We start from the raw sequence: 19,928 nt of genomic DNA, 5'->3' as shown, positions 1-19,928 counted from the left end.
GCTTATTATACCCAAAGTTTCCTTAAGGTGGTCTCCTTTCTCTTCCTTGTTTTTCTTATAGACATAATGATAAGTGTGTCCTGAAATCCCTGGAGTCCTTTTGGTCCCAATAACTTAAAATACTTAGGTCTTTTTGTCTTTTGTTTTGTTGGATGTTTGTGTTCCTGGCTGGTTTGGCATTTAGTTTTCCTCTTCAGCTGCCTCTTGCTAGGATTACAGACATGTGCCACCACATTGAGCTAACACAAATTTGTTAGGAGAGGTCCTCGTGCCAGTGTTTTCTATTTATACTTGAGTAGGTAAGCCACAGCGTAGTGTCCTGGGCAACTTTTTGGTAGCAGAAAAGCTTCTAAATGTTACTACAACTCAAGTACATTTCTTTCTTTTAGGGGTGGCCTATGTATGCACAGCTGTTGATTGATTTATTCAAGTATTTAGCACCTTTCCTTAGAAATGTGGAACTCACTAAACCTATGCAAATCCTCTACAAGGTAATTTTATTTACAGATAACTGAGAACAGTTTTACATATGGACTATTGTTATCATGCTTGTGCAGTTATCATTTGATACCCCAGAGACCCTGTTTAAAGATACACCAGTGATAGAAGTGCCTCCACCAGTTTAGGCTTTCAATAGAAAGTTGGTGACCTGTGAACTGCGCCTTCTCCAGTCACCACCACCATTTAGCCATTTGCTACAATGTCACTGGGGACTTAACTTCTATTTCCTTAATGTTTTCTTGATTTTTCGGTTTCTCTGTGTAGCCTTGGCTGTCCTGGACTCCTTTGTAGACCAGGTTGGCCTCGAACTCACAGAGTCTCGCACCTGCCTCTATCTCCCCAGTGCTAGGACTAAAGGCATGTGTCATCATGCCCAGCTGTGATTTTTGTTTTTTCATTGTTTTTTCTTAGATTAATTTTATGTGTATGACTTTTGCATGCATGTATATATATACACACCACATGTGTGCCTGGTGCTTAAGGAATACAGAAGAGAATGTTGGATTTCCTGGAACTGGATACAGATGGTTGTGAGCCACTATGTGGGTCCTTGAAATCAAACCCTTGTCCTCTGCAAGAACAACAAGAGTTAGCTTTTGGATCATCCCTGCAGAGATGTTTGTTTATTTGAGGCAGAGTCTCGCTGTTTAGTCCTGGTTTGCCTAGAATTCAGAGACCCTCCAGACTCTGCCTCCTTCTTGCTGGAGGTAAAAGCACACACCACCTGGCTTCCTCAATGATTTTTTAATGAGATTTTCATGTACAGATGTACCCTTCCAGTAGTCTACTAATGTTCCCTGGATTTTTTTGCATTTTGATTTTTGTGTTTTACACATACTAGTTGCTACTTGTTCTTACCACCTATGTATTAGAATCACTAAATTGGTCAAGAACTACAAAAGCTACTAGCTTTGGTCTCACCCCCATTTTCTATAATTTTTTTCAGTTGAAGTATGCCTCTTTTATTTTGGTTTGTTCGGTTCCTAGTCTCTGAATATTGCTGTTGCATCATTGTATTGTTTTTGTACAGAATATTTGTGTACTTTATTTAAGGCTCCAGCCCCTAAAGCTAGGTTTTCATGGTTTCTACATGTAATTATTTTATAATCTTAATTGTATGTATTAATTAAAGCCTATAGATTTTTTTTTTTTTAATGTTAATAACATACTTTTGACATTTTGACCTTAGTTAAAATTCATAATAGGGAGAAAATACTGCTTTCTTAGTATGGAACTTTTTTCCTTTTTATGTAGGGTACTCTAAGAGTGCTGCTAGTTCTTTTGCATGATTTCCCAGAGTTCCTTTGTGATTATCATTATGGGTTCTGTGATGTGATCCCTCCTAATTGTATCCAGTTACGAAATTTGATCCTGAGTGCCTTCCCAAGAAATATGAGGCTCCCAGACCCATTCACTCCTAATCTGAAGGTAAAGTTTTAACAAACTGAACATATTTTTGTTTTTGCTACAATCTCACTGGGGATTTAACTTGTATCTCCTTAATGTTTTCTTGATATATATATTTTTTTTTTTTAACATTTTTTCTTTGATTTGTTTTATGTGTGTGAGTTTATGTGCACCATGTGCATGTGGGAGCTTGCAGAGAGGTCTCAGTAAAGTACTGGGTGTCCTGGAACTAGAGTTACAGATGATTGTGAGTTTTCATTTGGGTGCTGGGAACTGAACTCAGGTCCTCCCACAAGCAGCCAGCACTCGGCCATTCTTTTGCAACTCCTTAAGGAAATTTTTTATCTTAGTATTTCAGGCCTTTCTCTGATTTTAATCTTCCTTCTCTCCAACATACGTGTGTACTTTAGGTAATGGTACTATTAGGGGAGCTAATTCAGTTATTAATCCTTTTGGGTGTGATAATTCTCCCTGAATATTGATTCATACTATTTTTATGGTTATTGTTTCTCGTGTTTTTGATATGGTATGATTATTGGACCCCAGAATAAATGTTGGACAATTACTGGCCCCACACTATATAATTGAAGAACAAACTGATTTTGCAATGAGTATATTTCATGTGGGTTTAAATTATTTAAGGAAGGGGCTGGAGAGATGGCTCATCAATTAAGAGCACTGTCAGCTCTTCCAGAGGTTCTGAGTTCAAGTCCCAGCAACCACATGGTGACCACATGAGATCTGGTGCCATCTTCTGGTGTACAAGCATACATGCAGGCATAACACTGTATAAACACTGTATATCTAATAAATAAATCTTTAGAAAAAATTATTTAAAGAAAAGGGGCCATTGAAAAGTTTACCACCATTAACATAAATACTAGCCTTTTTAGTTTGCTCTTGACTCTCATATACTTTAAAAAGCATATATTTGGCTGGGACTCTTGGTAGCGAGTGTGGAATCGCCTTCTGTACTGATGTAAAATCTGTTTTTGAAAAATTGGTTAATGGTGCAAATTAGACTGCTACTCTTTTCTAATGAGAAATATATAATGTAATGTGTCAGGAAAAAGTTGATTTGTAATAATCACAATCTGTGTAGGTGTGTTTTAGAACACCATCCTAACACTTGGATGCGGTCAAGACAGGGTTTCTCTGTGTAGCCTTGGCTGTCCTGGACTGGCTTTGTAGACCAGGCTGTCCTTGAACTCACAGAGATCTGCCTGCGTCTGCCTCCTCCAGTGCTGGGATTAAACCTGTGTGCTACCATGCCGGGCTCATCTTATCATTCTATCAGAGACATGATTTGTTGAATTATGTGCTTTATTCTGATTCTTGATATTTGTGCCAGGTGGACATGTTGAGCGAAATTAACATTGCACCTCGGATCCTCACCAATTTTACTGGAGTGATGCCACCTCAGTTCAAAAAAGATTTGGATTCCTATCTTAAAACTCGGTCCCCGGTCACTTTTCTGTCGGATCTGCGCAGTAACCTACAGGTTAATTGGTTTAAGTTCTCGCTGTGTCTTCTGTACAGGGCAGTTTGTGTGCTGCCTATTCTGTGTTCCATTTTCAGATTAGTGTTTTCAACCTGACTTAAAGATTTAGAAACATTGTTGAATTTAGATGTGGTAGTACAGATCTGTTACCTTAGCACCAAGGAGACTGAGGCAGACAGATCATGAGTTTGTTGCCAACCTGAAGGCAAGACCTCATCCCCCCACATACACACCAAAATAACTGCCATACTTGCTTGTGGGGTGAGTTTAACTGGGTTATGAACTTTATTAGTAGTTCACCAAAGACATCATTTTCTTGTAAGACCCTACTAACATTCCTGAATGAAGAGATTGCAGTTAAATTTGCTTTATGGAAGTGGAATTGGCTTTCTAGTGTTAGCACAATATGCAGCAACTTTCTCAACAAATTTATATAATTGAAGTTGCACTTGTTTTGAATAGGTAAATATTTTATGGCTATATCATGTGCTAGGTGGTCATATTTAGTTTCCCAAGAGAACTCAAATCTCCTGGTAGAGTCACTCTTATGTCTGCTGTACATTTGTATAGTTCATAATCTTGAGCAAGTTTCTTATATTTAAATCACAAGCTGGGCGTGGTAGCGCACACCTTTAATCCCAGCAGAGGCAGGCTGTGAGTTCAAGGCCAGCCTGGTCTACAAGCCAAGGCTAATACAGAGAGACCATGTCTCAAAAAAACAAAAACAAAAAAACCCCCACAAAGAATATCAAGAACTCTGTGTCTCTTTTACGAGCCTTAAAGATTGAGAAATAGCAGAGCTTCCAGGCATTGTGATGCAGGCCTTTAATCCCAGCACTTGAGGGGCAGAGGCAGGTGGATCTCTGAATTCAAACTCTGCCAGAGCTACATTGTGAGACCCTGTCTCTGGAAAAAAGAATGAAACAGTAATGCCAGTCAGTTAGTGCTGTGGTAAAGTTCTCTCTTTTGCCCACTTTAGGTATCTAATGAGCCTGGCAATCGCTACAACCTCCAGCTTATCAATGCACTGGTGCTCTATGTAGGGACTCAGGCCATCGCACACATTCACAACAAGGGCAGCACGCCTTCAATGAGCACCATTACCCACTCAGCACACATGGACATCTTCCAGAATTTGGCTGTGGACCTGGATACTGAGGGTGAGTGAAACTGTCCAGTGAGCATCATCAGAGTCTCTGTACTTTGCCACAAATGAAATCCCAAGAACAGAAAATTTCTTTAAGCCACAGTAAAGAAAGCTTTTTTGTAAAATATGAAGGAAAAAAAATGCCCCAAATCCCTCTATATCAGTAAGCATATTGATATGTCTAATTGCAGTAAAGTGTGTTAAAATGAGTATGTTCTTTTTGGTAGCCTACATCAGAGGCTCATACTACGTTGTTTCATTAGCCTCTCTTTTCCATCGTTTAGTAGTGTCCACTTACCAGGGGAAAAGAACATACTAAATGTAGGTTGTAAGGTTAAAGACTAGACTGCTGTTTCTTCTGTAGGAAGTGTTCAGTGTGGTCTGGCCCCTGGTTGAGCTGTATTTCTTTTGGTGGTCAATATCTAGGATCCCCAGCTTAGATGCTTTTTCTTCTCCTTTCAAATTTACAGCCTCACTTTTTACTGTTACTGCACGTATGTGTGTGTGTGTTTGTTTTTGTTTGGGGGGAGGAGGGAGACTGAACCATGTCAGTTTATTAAGATGTGTAGTTTTGTCCCCAGGAGGTGAAAAAGACTTAAGTCTGCCATAACATGTTTTTGGCAGCTCATGTTTCAATCAGGGTCCACTACTCCTTCACTTTCACAACAATTCTCATGCTGCGGCCAGAAGCCTTCTTGGTGTTTGCTTTGAACTTGATCTTCAGGGCATCCCTCACTGCTTTTGCACAGATCTAGGAGAACCCAATATAGCCAAGTCCAGCCTGTTGGTAGTATGCCACTGTGGTGTCACAAGGGGCCATGTCAGGTAGAACATACATGTTCTTAGACATAACCTGCTCAGTCTGTATACTGTTTGTATGTGGTATGTTTTCAGGGCTGAACATTTGGTATTGACTAACCAATTGCTGTGCTCTTCCTTGGGAAGACAGACTGTTCCTCCCACTTTCAGCATTCCTTGGTTGCTTGTAGTTCTTCATGTGGGATTGTGGACTCATGGGGTCTCCCCCCACCCCTTAACATGTCTCTTGTTTTATCTTTGCTCAGCTCATATTTAGACAGTCATCATTGCGATTTTATGAATGCAGCTTCTGACATTCCGTGGAGACACAATCTCAGCAAACTGATCCACAGGGTCTTACAGCCTCACCACCACGTGCATGTTTCCTGAGTATTAGGTATAGGGGCATTCTGTAGATGTACCCATTGGCTCTGAGCGCCACAACTTGGCATTTTGATTGGTTTGGTTGTCTCTGTTACAAAGATACAGTTTCCTTGATGAGGCATTAGAACTACACTTGCCTATGGGTATATGGACAGTTATTTAAAACATTCAGAGTGTAGTTAGGGATTATGTTGACTTGGAAACTATAGTGGCTGTAGATTCCCTGAGATCCATGACCTCACCAGCTCAGGGTACTTGGGTTTCCAGTACCAGGCATGGTTACCCTTTTTGAATGGATCTTAAGTTCAATTGAAGAGCTGTTGGTTACCACCAAGGCAGATGTGCCATTACTGCACTTTTAGGGTTATCATGCCATGCTGGTTGTCGCTGTGGGTTCACAGGCTTCATAGCTGGGTAGGTTTTCTCCCTCCTCTGGAAGCTTGCATGGCACCTTCTTTCTAGTATCTTGAAAGCTAGTTCTCAGGGAAGAGGCATTACGTCAGGTCTAGGCAGGCTCAGGGACCTCAGGACACTAAAGTTCATGGTGAGTCTTTTGGACAGTCCTGACCAACAACTTAAGGTGATGTTAGGCATTTTTTGATAGAAGTGTTGTTGGCCCATACTTGAAATTTTCATTTAAATTATTTATAGGGTTTTAAAAATATGTATTTTTATTTTATTTAATGTGCATTAGTGTTCTGCCTGCATTTGTCTGTGTGAGGGTCTCAGATCCCCTGGAACTGGAGTTATAGACTGTTGTGAGCTGCCATGTGGATACTGGGAATTGAACCTGGGGTCCTCTGGAAGAATAGCCACTGCTCTTAACTACTGAGCCATCTCTCAGGCCCTAGATTTTTTGTTTCTTTTTAAAGAGAACTAATTGTAGGCTTTGAACTTTTTTGAGGGAGGGGTTTGGTTTTTCGAGACAGGGTTTCTCTGTGGTCCTGGACTTGCTTTGTAGACCAGGCTGACCTTGAACTCACAGTGAACCACCCGCCTCTGCCTCCCAAGTGCTGGGATTGAAGGCGTGTGCCACCACCACCCAGCTGGCTTTGAACTTCTTAAAACCTACTTTATTTGAGGTTCTTTAACGTTTATACTCCCTTCCAACCCACCCACCCTAGATAGGAGAGAAAAGAGGTTAATGGGAACAGGAGAAGTAGACCTTTTTAGATTCAGTTCCTTGGAGCCATTCCACTGGCATAATCCACAGGATTCCAGCAGACTCGTTAAATGGCAAACCAGCAGTTTGGCAGAGGTGAGCTTGAAGCGTTCGCTGGAGAGGTTCTCTCTAGGAGCATCTTGAAATGAAGCAATGAACAGCCAAGACCAAAAATATCTTGCCTCTTGTTTTTGGCATATACATATATTTTCATATTTTCAGAGTAGACCATTCTCCCACAAGAGGAAGTTCCTTTTCCAGTGGACAAATGATCACCTGTTCTCTCACAAGTCTGTATTCAGTGGAAAGACACTACACACCCTTAATCAAGTCTGTTTCACATCCCATACTTGGAATCAAAACAAAAACATGTTTACATCCACTGCAGTTAGTGATTCTTTTTCTGATTTCCCTGGTAAGATCACCTGACTCCTACTACTCCCTCACCTCTCCTACCCTAAGCAGTGGTCTCTGTTTACTTTCCTGCTTTTTGTAGTTACTCCACAATATGTACTTGCATGAAGATTTGAAGGTAGGAGCCTCCAGAGAGAAAATGTTTGCCATTGCTCACTCAATATGATCTTTTCTAGATCCATTTGCCTGTTAAGTTGATGGTATTATTTTTCTTCAGCTTCCTTTTCATTTCTGCACTCGGGAGTATTGTCGCCTGAACAGTCCATAGTGTGTGTGTTTTTATCCATTTAGGTGTTTTCATTTCTTAGTTATTGTCAATAGAGTAGTAACAAGCATGGCTGAGCAAGTATCTACGGAATAGGATCTGTTGTTCTTTGAGCGTGCGTCAAGGAGTGGTACAGTTGGGCCATATATTTGAGGATTTTTCCACACAGATTTCCCTGGTGGCTACACCAATACTCATTTTTGCAGTGTACTTTGGAAGGACTTGTACTTTTAGCTTTGCTATGTATCTTAAAGAACTAATTTTGATAGACAGATTGGTAGTGTTTGCCTATTTTCAGAAGATGTTTGAACATAAAAGCAAAATTGGATAGAATTACATTCTTTAGGTAAGTGTTTAAGGGATCCTTGTGATTTCAATGTACACAGCAATTTCCCAAGTGCTACACGAAATAAAAGTTTTAGCTGGTTGGATGTTGAGACAATGCAGAGACTTTCCCACTGTTGGGCTATTAAAGGAAATCTACAGAATGTAAACAGTGGCCCTTAAGATTTTCAGTAGAATATTTTAAAGTATGTAAGAATGTTGCTGACAGCACTCGGGAGGCAGAGGCAGGCGGATTCCTGTGAGTTCGAGGCCAGCCTGGTCTACAAAGTGAGTCCAGGATGGCCAAGGCTACACAGAGAAACCCTGTCTCGAAAAAACAAAAACAAAACAAACAAACAAAAGAATGTTGCTGACATAACATGGGAAGCATTGCAAATAAAACCTACAGAAGCAAAACATGTTGGGATCTAGTAAATCACAGAATTAGAAAGCCCTTCACAAATTTGCATGTCATCCTTGCATAAGGGCCATGCTAATTCTGTCTGAACTGCTAAAGTGAGCTCCTTGGTGTATCAGTCCCCTTCAGAAACCAAAGCCTAAACAGAAGCATTTGTATCCCCATATTGGCCATTCAGGCTGAATCCTCAATCTAATTTCCTTAATTCTAGGCCGGTATCTCTTCTTAAATGCAATTGCAAACCAGCTGCGGTACCCAAACAGCCACACTCACTACTTCAGCTGCACCATGCTGTACCTTTTTGCTGAGGCAAACACCGAGGCAATCCAGGAACAGATCACAAGGTGAGAGAGAAGTTGATTGTCAAGATGCCTTAAAAGGGCTCTTCTCACCAGGTGGTGGCAACACTGCCTTTAATCCCAGCACTCGGGAGGCAGAGGTAGGTGGATCTCTGTGAGTTCAAGGCCAGCCTGGTCTACAAAGGGAGTCCAAGACAGCCAAGGCTACACAGAGAAACCTTGTCTCCAAAAAAACCAAAACAAAAGGAGGGGGGGCAGCGCTCTTCTCTCCTGTATTCTGCTTGTAGACCAGGCTGGCCTGTCTACAGAGGCAAGCTGTAAATTTGTTTACGTATCAACTAACAAGATCTTCTATACCCCCCTTTTTAGGGTTCTCTTGGAACGGTTGATTGTAAATAGGCCACATCCTTGGGGTCTTCTTATCACCTTCATTGAGCTGATCAAAAACCCAGCATTTAAGTTCTGGAACCATGAATTTGTACACTGTGCCCCAGAGATTGAAAAGTGAGTTTAAAATGATTTAACTACATATACATAGCAGGGAGACAGAACGCTTAGAATTTGGGTCTGAGTTAAAAGGGAATTATAGCTCATGCATATTAAGATATCCTTAGGCCTAAATTTTGTCGTGAAGTTAATTTATACTTGTCTCCGCTTTCCAGGTTATTCCAGTCTGTTGCACAGTGCTGCATGGGACAGAAGCAGGCTCAGCAAGTGATGGAGGGAACGGGTGCCAGTTAGATGAACTGTACATCTCTTGCAGAGGCATCAGCCTTGGTCCAGCTGAACCAAGTTCATAAACTGAAGAATCCTTTCAGCTCCTCCTGACTTTCCCAGCCCTTTGGTTCTCGGGTGTCTGCCCCATCAACTGCTGGGGTTGGTCTCCTGTCTATGTGGGCAAGTTCCAAAGTTTAAATGCATTTTTTTTTTTTTTTTTTTTTTTTTTTTTTTTTTTTTTTGACTCTTGGCCAAAATTTAGAAGATGCTGTGAATATCATTTTGAACTTGTGTAAATATATGAAAGAGAAAACTTTTGTCTGGAACTTCTTGGGTTTGTGCAAAGTGTGTCTAAACAAAGTATATAAACTAGTATCTTGTGATAGAGGCATTTGACGGCATGCTCCTGTGTCGGCACGTTATTCCAAAGAATAGCAAAACAAATTAATTGCAACGTTTAAGTTGTTAAAAATGTAGACGTGCTAGACTCTTGATGGTCTCGGAAACAGGAAGATTCAGTGGAGACTCAATGGGGATTTGTTTGTATTTTTTTCCTACAAAGGGAAAAGCAGCTGAACCTGCTTCTTGGTCCTAAGAGGAAACCATTTCTGGTTTGGGGTTCCCCATCACCATGCTTGGGCTGTACAGCCTAGTTAAATAACAAGAGTCAAAAGGACCAACAGAGTTGCTTCTTTTTGTAAGGATCTTAAATGTTTGATGAATAGCTAGGCCTATGTAGTTTCTGGGCCCTAGCTCAGCTTTTTTGCATGTGTAAAGGCAGTAAACATTAAAGTCATAACACGCATATGAGTCCACTGTGCCTTTCTCAGTAGCAGCAGCCAGTGCTAGTGAGGAAGAAAAGTGGACAGCCCAGTCTACCGGGAAGTAATCACTTCTTAATGACCCAATTTTCCCATTACTACTTAAGATTCTTTTGGAGTCCTGCTACTGTGCGCCCAAATTGTTTGTCTCTTGCCTCACTGGTTTATTCCAACCATGCCCAGTAAGGACATTTTTGTATACCTTTTCCATTTCAACAGGAGGAAACCGGTGGAGCAAGAAAATCTGTGTGGTTAAAATGAATTTAAAAACCTCCTTACAGCTAGGCAGTTGTGGTGCACACCTTTAATCCCAGCATTCCGGAGGCAGGCGGATCTGAGTTTGAGGCCAGCCTAGTCTACAAAGCGAGTTCCAGGACAGCCAGGGCTCCACAGAGGAAACCTTATCTAAAACCAAAAAACTTCTTTAGGTATTTTTTTGGTATTACATAAGTAGTATTCGAAGCAATTCCACTTATACTTTACCTTTTCAAATGAAACTTGGATGCCCTTCATGTCCTCACAAGGTGAGCTGTGATTGAGAGCCAACCTTACATACTGGTAAGATGTAAGGTACAGTGAGTGAGCCACCTGCTTGAGATCTCTACAGGAAATAGGCTTCAGAAAGGTTGAACTTCTCAAAGTTGAGTTCAGTCCACAATATTTATTAGATCCTACTTAAAATCTGATGGCAATAGTGAAAATAGACTGTTCTTAACAACTGACAGTGATCCCCAAGTGTGCTGGTTTCAGTCCTCATGTAGCTCTGGCCTTGGATGGATCCAAGCTTGCCTTTATGCTTTTCCTTTGAGCCTGGCTGCCTAATGAACAGCAAAAGCCCCAAATTCCCAACAAAACATTAGCTTAGAAAGCTCTCACTGCTGGTCGTTGAGGAAACCTAACAGCTTGTGAGTTCCAATATCCGATGTAAGATCATCTTCTGACCATAGCGGACCTGTAAGGCTTGCTGTTCCCGCCAGCTGAGCTCAGCATAGACCTCCTTATTACTGAGTAGATCTTGCTCAGTTTTTAAGTCTGTGGCGTAGGTCTGTAGGGTCAACAGAACGCTGTCTCGAAGAAGCCGTCTCCAAGACGCTTGGAGCTTGGGGATATTTACAATTGCCAGGCTGTCCTCTTCCCTTTCTTTCTCCCCCTGTCCAGCCCGCTTTTGGTAGTCTCTAAACTCCTCAGAAGGCATGCACAGTACCTACAAGGAACATGGGGTCCTTTACTACTGCGTTTCAAGACAGACAAACCTGTAGGAAAGTTGGCCTCCCTTTGTCTTGTTTGTTTTTCTAAATACCAGCATCCCATACTCTGTCACCCCTGTACCTTGAGTGTGGTGACTAGCTCCTCTTCAGTCAGCACCTCCTCATGACCAATCACAAAGGCGCCCTCTTCCCCTACCATCTCCAGTTTGCACAAGAAGTCCCAGCGTTCACACAAGAGCAGCCTTTCAGTTTCAACCTTTGTTCCTATGAAGTAACAGATGCAGCTATTACTTCCAGCAAGTCATATGCTTCACCAAAGTTATTATGGAACCTGGGATGGGCAGACGCACCCTGCAGTGCAGCGTCTCGGACTGTCACCATCTGAATGTCAGCTGTGTCATTTGTGTTGTCAGGATAAGCCTCAGCAAAACCATACATATGAATCAGTTGCCAGTTAGCCATTTGCCCATACGTGTTGAAGATTTCATGGCCTTTAGGAATGGGCTGAGTGGCTACCATCCGGAGATAATCCTGGGATAAAAGGGAAAAGCTGGGCCACACCTTAGCCCCCACCAGCCTATGAAGATTACTTCCTCCTTGGAAGATCCTATTTGGGCTAAGACCAGGTGCCACCGCCTACTGTTAAATCCTGTAATACAGATTTCAATGAAACCAACTTTAGAGCTCAGCTTAGTATATTAGCTGCATCGCATCTACGCATAGTTAACAGCACTTAAAAGTCATTAGCTTTATTTTCTAACAAATGAGTTACAGCCAGGCTCGGTGATGCACACCCAATGCTCAGGAGCCTCTTTGAGTTCCAGGCTCGCCAGGGCTATACTATATAGTAAGGCCTTGAACGAACAAACCTCATGTCAAAATAGAAGTGGAGGCAGAGTAAGTGAAACTCACATCTGGGGCTAAGAATGTGTAGACTAAAATGGCAAGCTATGGGGACCGGGGGCCTGGATCCTTCAGTTTTCCCTCCGCCTCCAAAGATTACAGGTGTAAGCCCCAGGCTCAGGTCATTTCCCAATTTTTATATCACATACACATGTGTCTTCTCAATCCATACAGAATCAACACTTAGTTGGGGGTCTTACTATATGCCTCTGTCCTATGAACTCTTGAGAAGTGCTGAGCTATTGGTGTTCCATGATGCTCTCCACAGAGCCTGAGGTGACATGGCAGAGCAGGCAGGCAGCTTTTTTGGTGGGTGTCTGGTATGTAACAATATCAAGAGTACACAGAATAGCTAATCTCATTTTCCCTTAAGTAGGAAAATGGAGCCCAGTGATTCGTAATGCATGTAACCTAACCAGATGTAGGGTCCACTCACTGCAGAGTACTCTAGATTGGCATTATGATTGGCTATGTGGTTTAGTATGTCTGCCGCAGGCACCATCAAGGGGGAGTTGGGTTCCTTTTCTTCATCATCATCTTCCTCCAGCGGTTCTTGAAAGCTGCCGCAGAGAAAACTCAACTAAGGCCCAGTCTTGGGTGATGGACCTAGAGTTCATTGTTTTTCCCCACCTTCCCCCTAGATGAGGATCTGTTCCTGTAGGCTTTAACCACTAACCTATAGGCCATCACAAGAGCCACAAGCTGGCAGTAGAGTTCCAAGGAGCGAACGGTGGGACTGAAGAGATCCGAGTGAGCCTCCATGAAGGGCAAGACGATGGAATGGTATTCGCTGCGGATGTTCGCCAAATCCTTCTCCACGGCCTCCGGGACACCTGTACCCTTTAGGAGGCGCAGTCGCTCCTCCTCTGGCCTGCAAGGATGGCCCTTGGCAACCTGCTGCTCTCGTACAGCAGGCACCCAGTCTCCAGAGCAAAACAACTGATACAATTTTCCCCAGCCCCTCCCTCGGCTCTCACCAAAACATGGGATGCTCCAAACGCCCCAGCTCGGGCCAGAGCGCGATGTAAGGGCTCCAGGGTGAGGCTGGAGCCTGCAGCTCGTGGAGCAGCGCCAGCAGCAGCGGCACCCACCCCGACAGACTCTGCAGCGCGCCTCGCTCTAGGGAAGAGACACTGGGTGAATGCCCAAGCGCGACTCCCTTGCTAGCCTCCGAGCCAGCCCCCGGCCCCTTACCCACCTCGTTCCAGCAGGTCGCTGATGGAGCAGGTGTGGGGAGACAGAAGCACGGACCGCGGCACTGCGAACAGCAGCTCCCCGGGCTGCACGTTCTCCCGCGCCACCATGCCATAGCCGGCCACCGTGCCCTGTCGGCTCACAGCCACCTTGGGACTCAGCTGCAGCCCCACTCCCGCGCACCAGCGCAGGAAGCCGGCTACCGCGTTGCCCTCCGGCCCGGGCCCCGGGAGCTGCAGGGGCGCGCAGGCAACCCTTGGGGCCCGACAGGACGCGGCGAGGGGCGAGCCACCACTTAACCGCGCGCGCTTGGTTGGGGCGGCCATGCTGCGAGGCCCAGCGTCCTCCCCGTGCTTCCGGTGTCAAAGGACGCGAGCGTACGGGGCGGAGCTCGGGATCCTTCCGCAGAGTCCGACCTGGCGCTAAGCGCGTCCTGGAGAGCCTTAACAAAATCAGTTTTCTTCCTGGGGGCTTGGCTGCTATGCGGTATGACCGACCAGTTGTTAGTGATAACCATCTATTTCACTGACCTAATTTGCCTTAGTCAATTTGCACGTGGGTCTTAAGTGGCCTGAAGGGTTTCCACATCTAATAGACACACACAGCCACAGTTGCTTATTTACCCTTGTTTTTCATCTTCTGCATAGATACGATAGAACCTTACATTTTACTTTTTAAAAAGCAGCTGATACAAGCCGGGCGAGGTGGCGCATGCCTGTAATCCCAGTACTCAGGAAAGCTGAGGCAGGTGGATCACTGCGAATTAGAGGTCAGCCTGGCCTACAAAGCGAGTCCAGGACAGGCAAGGGTACAAAACAGCAAAAAGGCTCATATATTGGAAGGAGTCAATATCTGGTGATTGAATGATGGAATAAATGGTTGGACATGGGGAAGTTGGCAGTTTAATTACAGCGCTTGGGAAACTGAAACTGGATTATTAGGAGCTCCTGGCTAGCCTAGGCTACAGAGTTGAGACCGTGTACCAAAGTAACAAAAACCAAGCAAATAAAAAGTGGTGTTCCAGCCGGGTGTGGTGGCGCAGGCTTTTAATCCCAGCACTTGGGAGGCAGAGGCAGATGGATCGCTGTGAGTTCGAGGCCAGTCTGGTCTACAAAGTCAGTCTAGGACAGCCAAGGCTACACAGAGAAACCCTGTCTCGAAAAAAAAGTGGTTTTCCAGCTGGGTTGTGGTGGTGCAGGCTTTTAATCCCAGCACTTGGGAGGCTGAGGCAGGTGGATCACTGTGAATTCCAGGCCGCCTGGTCTACAAAGCAAGTCCAGCACAGCCAAGGCTACACAGAAACCCTGTCTTAAAACAAAAACAACAAACAAAAGTGGTGTACCCTTGCTTTGAAGAGGTCTTGCTGGCTAAGCTATTTTCTCAGTTGTGAAACAGAGCTATAGTCAGGACTGGTAAAAATCGTGTCTCAATCAGTATACAGCCTTATGGTAGAACCTTGCCCATCATGTGGTAACACCCCAGTCCAATACCCATCACCCCAAAAGGAAAAACAAAAAGCTATGTAGGGTGGCCTACATAGCCCTGACAGCCAAGAAGCTGAAGCAGGATTGGTGAGTGTTCAAGACCAGCCTGAGTTACAAATAACCCTCACTCCATCCCAAATATGTGTGACAGGCACTGGCAGTAGAGATACATAGAAATCATCACTATCCTCCATTCTCCTTCCCAGCTGAGGCAGCCAGGCAGCCTTCCCCCTGATAGAAACACCACACTCATACGCTTTATTTCTTTATTAGTTTTTCTGCACGGTTAACTTTCTACATCACCAAGGGGTTTTGCTTTGCATTTTGTCTCCTCAAAATCTCTTATCAGCCACCAGGATACACAAAATCAGGCTCTTTGTACAGAAAAGAAATTAGTGAACTCCATTAAAAGTTCATTTTGACCAAAGAGGAGACAACCACCAATGGGAAGCCACACACAGGAGAACCCAATACACGTACACACACGCGCACACACGCACATACATATATATATATATATAATGTATAGGTATTTATAGATTATCTTAAGAACACAGCAAAAAGATGTCCAATACTTGAAGTGCTATCTACAGTAAGGGACTGATTCTGCCAGCTTTAAACAGTCACATTCAATGTTCACAGAAGCACGTGAAGTGAACAGAACTGGGGATAGAATACACTCCACGGGACTCTAGAGCAGTCTAGAAATGGCTTACAATTACAGAAAGGCGTGGCATGTGCCACAGATACATGGATGTAGGTGTCCTCTTGCCTCAGAACACTCACTCAACACCACACCCCCCTCCACACACAGCTCTCCTTCATTTTAGTGCTTTCTCACCTGTCTGGGGGTGACAGAGGATGAAAACCAATGGCCAGGCTGAAACAATAGCTCTGGTTTCTGGGCTGGGGCTCTCCTTGGTAAGATGGGTGACAGGAAGACATCATAGTTGTGGGTTGCAGGAGGCTAGGGAGCATCAAGAACCTTTGGCTCCTCTCTCTTTGTTCACCTCAAGGGCCACCATCTCCCACCCAAGGACCAGGCAATATGTCCACAACCAGCCCCCTGCCCCCAGCAGCTAAGGTCATAGTATCTTTCTGTCTTGGATCAAATCTCTGTGACACGCTGGCCCAAGTTGACTAGGGCATGGCCACAAACACTCTTGGTGGTATCTGGGACCAGAGGAGCCTACAGGACTCTTAAGTACCTGCCAGCTCCCAAAAGGGACATCATGAAATTCTCAGGGGCTACACACAGCACACAAAGCAATTGACATTTGACCTCTGCCACCAGGGAAAAGAGACCAGGTGGCCTTTACCTCAGGGTAGGACCTGGTTCTTGGGTGGCGGAGTATGGGGGTTCCTGCCCTCAGATTTCTCTGTATTCTGTTTTCAGGCCCTGCCTGGCTGGCCTTACATCACCTGTCCTGCCCAGAAAGCACCAGGATAATGGCAGTCTGCTTAGAGCGCCCTCTTGTGGCTCCCATCCTCATGACTGTCACCTCTACTTAAGAGTAAGTGTGCTTGGTGCAAGAGTTATAGGAAAGGGACCCTCCCCATTGGTCTGAATCCCACCCACAGCAGAGCCTAAGCTAAGCTCATCACCCACCATCTTCAAACCCCAGGAGGTGGACCACGCTCTTTCTTCAATACTGTATCCTATATCCTGGCCCTACCTCACGGCCGTGGTGGGCAGATGAGAGGGACCACATTAACCAGTGAACATGCTGGGTGACATGGGAGTGTATGAGGCGAGCCCCTCGCACCATCTAAGACTGTTCTGCTGTACTCAGGTGGATCCCCTCATTTTGTAAATAAAAGAGAAGTAACCCCATTCCCTCCCCTTCACTCTCACAAAGATAAACTAAAGGGAAGACGAGCCAGTGCAGAGATAACAGTGGGACTAGGGGGGCAGGTAAGCAGGTGTCTTGAGTGGGATGAGGGCTTCAGCAGGATACCTCCATGGTGTGGTTCACCTGGCCCACCCCCTCACTGCTCTCTGAGTGGGCACAGGGCTGAGGGCGGCCACCATCCACAGAACTGGCACTGGTGAGGGATGCGGTGCGTGAGCGCGCAAGGCGGGTCATGCTGGCTGAGGGCACTGTGGATAAAAAACAGAGGGTCCTGAGGACAGGCAGGGTGGAAAAAGGGCGGTACAAGCAAAGCGGCCAGTGAGACCCAGTCTCGCCATGACACAGAGGTCCATCCCAAGCCAGGGTGCTGGCACTGGCGTCACCAGGCCAAGGCATGCAGGGCCAGCAACAGTGCGCAGGCCGAATGGGCTGCAGCTAGCAGGGTCCTAGGTCCCACCAGCTACACAGAGCTATGGCAAGGGCAGGGCAGGCATTGATTAGGCACCCTAGGTTGGAATAGGAAGACAATGTGTGGCCAACTAGACCTGCATCCAAAGAGTGACAGGGTAGGAGGCGGGATCGCTTCTGTGAAGGACACAAACAGCCACAAACTGCCCTGAATCTTGCTCCTACTATTGTAGGTAAGGCTGGGCCAGGGGCAGACATGATGCCTCCAAGGCCAACCTAAGCTGTGTTTGAGGTTCTGCTTCTACCTCCCAAAGCTCTGGAAGCCCCGCAGCCCACAGCAACCTAGAAACAAGACAACTGCTGAGACCAGCCAGCATCGGGTCTCACATGGGACAGATCCCCCTAGGGCTTTGAGCTGAGCAGAACACAAGAAGATTCCAAGCCACATCAAGACAGTGTGGCTACAGCAGTGCAGAGGAGCAGGGGAGGGGCAAGGCAGGGTGCCCATGCATAAGGACAGGGGCCACGGGGCTACCTGCTCCTCCACTCAGCCTTCGGTCCTTCAAGTGTGCAACTAAGAGAGAAGACAGCCAGAGAAGGCAAGGGTAGGGGAGACACAGAACGTGGTGAAGATTGGGCCAGGCCGAGGGCATTGAGATGGGCCGAGATGAGACGAGCAGACAAGTGAGTGAAGGCCAGGGCCTCGGAAAGCCCACTGCACCACCCAGCCACACACAACAGGAAGCCACACAACAGGACTGACTGCAGTCTTGGGATTCCCACCTCTCCCTCTTCTCCATCCCCGGGCTGTGGCTTAAGGCCCACGGAGGCCACATCCTAGACCCAGCGTCCTCACCACTCTACCACACACAGTCTTGCACATAAATGAATCCCCTACAACCTTCCAAAGCCCCTCCCACTCCCGCAATGCCCGGTGTACATCTCTTGAAGCCCAAGGACACACGCCAGTAACCAACAAGTGTTGCTCCTTCTTGGCCTCACAGATGTCTGCCAAGCTCCAGGAGTTCATGGGGACCAGCCTGGAGTTCTAGCGGGTCCTGCCTGCCTGCGCCTCTCTTTCTTTGCCCTACTTCTCCCAAGAAGCTGGCAGGGTGGAAGGATAGCCTATTTGTTGTTCCAAGCAGGCTCCAGAGGCTGAAGTATTTGGTGGGGACACCAACTTGAGGGAGAGCATTCCGCCTCCTGGCAGTTATGTGTTGCAGAGAGGGGAACCAGAAGTCCAGGAGGCACGCAGGAGCTATCAGAACCACACACGCACATGCGTGCACGTGGGCATGTGTTGGATGCCGTGGGCCTAGGCTGAGCCTCATCACTGTTACCTGAGGGAACGTTTCAGGAAGGATGGGGCCTGAGAGCTGTTCCCGGAGCATCTCCAGGCTTACCTTCCACAAGTTTAAACGTGCTGATTCGTCCCACCTCTTCTCTAGTCCCAGACTACTCCATGGGCCTGGGTGCTAACCCTCTGCTGTGATAAAGGGCCTCTGGGGTACCCTAGCCCAGTAGGATGTGGATGACTCATCAGAAACAGGCTTCCTTAGCAGGACCCTGATAAGTAGAGTCTGGACCCTCAAGGGCTGGGGGAAGAGTCCTCTCCCAAACGGACCCTAACATAGGGCTCAGAATAGTGCCCGAGGCTCCACCCAGGCAGACCAGCTGGCAGGGCCTGGGACACACACTTTATCATGTATGCAGAGTCTGGAGAGAGTAACCTAGCCTTTGGGGTTCAGGTGACACAGATTACACTCACCCACGGACTCCCCGTCCCTTGCCTGGGGTGGGTGGGGCTGTACTTACTGTAGCCCATGCCTTGCAGGAAGTATTTGAAGGCCTCAGTCAGCTTCCCTGGCTGCAATAAGATGGACAGAGAGATCATGCTCTGACTGGATGCCTGGGGCTGGAGGGGAGGACAGGGAACCCTCATCCTCCCTCCAACAGGCTGGGTGACACAAAGGCAGGGGACCTGTGAGTCTTACCTGTGTCACCTGAGGAAGACCACCAGAATCTGCCATCTAAAAGGAACAGAGCAGGGTGAGCTGAGGAACCCCTTCCCAACACCTGCACAGACACAGCGTTCTGCTCCCATGCTGGCCAGCAGACCCCCTCCCTGCAGCTGAGCACGGGGTGTGGGTAGGGTGTCTCACCTTCAGGAAGGTCGTGGTGGTTGGGTCCAGTTTGGAGTTACACTCAACCTAGGGACAAGGAGCCAGCTGCAGCAATACCCCTCCCTGCCCATAGGGCTTAGGCAGGTCCTAAGGGAGGGAGGGAGGGGGGATTCCCAAAGGGAGGGAGGAAAATACAGGCCAAAGGGTTTCCTTCCCCAAGCTTTCTCCTCCAGGGCTTCCTGAATCCTGGAGGCCTGTTTGAGGGGCCTGAAATTCCACTCAAAACTTCAAGTGGTACAGGAATGAAACATTGGTTCAACCCAGAAGGCCAGGGTCACTCTAGCAGAATGGATCAGAAAATCTGAACAGTGGGGGTCCAGAGGTACTAAGGGACAACAGGGGACCCTGGGGGCCCTGCCTGGGTCAAGGTGGCTAGTGAACCCACACTCTATCCTCAGAGCCTTCTTCATGAGCCCTTGAAAATTTGGTACCTTCTGAGCACCCCTGGGCTCCAGGGCCTGCAGGCACCTGTCCTGATGGGCACCCACCCGGAGACTGCCTGCTGCCAGAGCTCCAATGTGTGGTCACACACATGGC

At 46.3% G+C, this 19,928-nt stretch overlaps 3 protein-coding genes and 1 pseudogene across 14 annotated transcripts in view; 1 reads left to right on the top strand and 3 right to left on the bottom strand.

The window, feature by feature from the left end:
* Cnot1 (CCR4-NOT transcription complex subunit 1) overlaps window positions 1-9,559 on the top strand; it is a 78,598-nt gene extending 69,039 nt beyond the window's left edge. For all 8 annotated transcript variants that reach the window (XM_051168957.1, XM_051168953.1, XM_051168955.1 and 5 more), the window contains 7 exons: window positions 390-491; window positions 1,756-1,929; window positions 3,260-3,409; window positions 4,389-4,569; window positions 8,533-8,665; window positions 8,990-9,124; window positions 9,283-9,559. In XM_051168957.1, coding sequence (XP_051024914.1) covers window positions 390-491; window positions 1,756-1,929; window positions 3,260-3,409; window positions 4,389-4,569; window positions 8,533-8,665; window positions 8,990-9,124; window positions 9,283-9,361 — 954 coding nt within the window. In that variant the 3' untranslated portion in view covers window positions 9,362-9,559. The remainder of the gene's footprint in view (window positions 1-389; window positions 492-1,755; window positions 1,930-3,259; window positions 3,410-4,388; window positions 4,570-8,532; window positions 8,666-8,989; window positions 9,125-9,282) is intronic.
* On the bottom strand, window positions 4,934-5,542 carry LOC127209349 (ATP synthase subunit epsilon-like protein, mitochondrial; annotated as a pseudogene).
* A 1,174-nt stretch (window positions 9,560-10,733) lies between the features above and the next one.
* Window positions 10,734-13,804, bottom strand: Setd6 (SET domain containing 6, protein lysine methyltransferase). The gene is made up of 7 exons (XM_051168963.1): window positions 13,468-13,804; window positions 13,247-13,388; window positions 12,946-13,140; window positions 12,706-12,829; window positions 11,717-11,897; window positions 11,488-11,630; window positions 10,734-11,362 (listed from the first exon to the last, which is right to left on the bottom strand). Exons 1-7 carry the CDS (start codon window positions 13,787-13,789, stop codon window positions 11,054-11,056), a joined length of 1,416 nt encoding a protein of 471 aa, XP_051024920.1. The 5' UTR covers window positions 13,790-13,804; the 3' UTR covers window positions 10,734-11,053.
* A 2,552-nt stretch (window positions 13,805-16,356) lies between these two features.
* Ndrg4 (NDRG family member 4) overlaps window positions 16,357-19,928 on the bottom strand; it is a 35,596-nt gene continuing 32,024 nt past the window's right edge. For 3 of the 5 annotated variants that reach the window (XM_051168725.1, XM_051168723.1, XM_051168726.1), the window contains 5 exons: window positions 19,371-19,418; window positions 19,203-19,238; window positions 19,024-19,075; window positions 17,744-17,782; window positions 16,357-17,048 (listed from right to left, as the gene is read on the bottom strand). In XM_051168725.1, the coding sequence (XP_051024682.1) occupies window positions 16,894-17,048; window positions 17,744-17,782; window positions 19,024-19,075; window positions 19,203-19,238; window positions 19,371-19,418 (330 nt within the window). In that variant the 3' untranslated portion in view covers window positions 16,357-16,893. The remainder of the gene's footprint in view (window positions 17,049-17,743; window positions 17,783-19,023; window positions 19,076-19,202; window positions 19,239-19,370; window positions 19,419-19,928) is intronic. The other 2 variants (XM_051168724.1, XM_051168727.1) reach the window with 1 other exon arrangement.

This window comes from Acomys russatus, chromosome 26 (assembly GCF_903995435.1).
Source record: "Acomys russatus chromosome 26, mAcoRus1.1, whole genome shotgun sequence".
Taxonomy (NCBI): Eukaryota; Metazoa; Chordata; class Mammalia; order Rodentia; family Muridae; genus Acomys; species Acomys russatus.
Note: the sequence above shows the minus strand (reverse complement) of the source record. Positions and strands in the feature narration are given on the sequence as shown.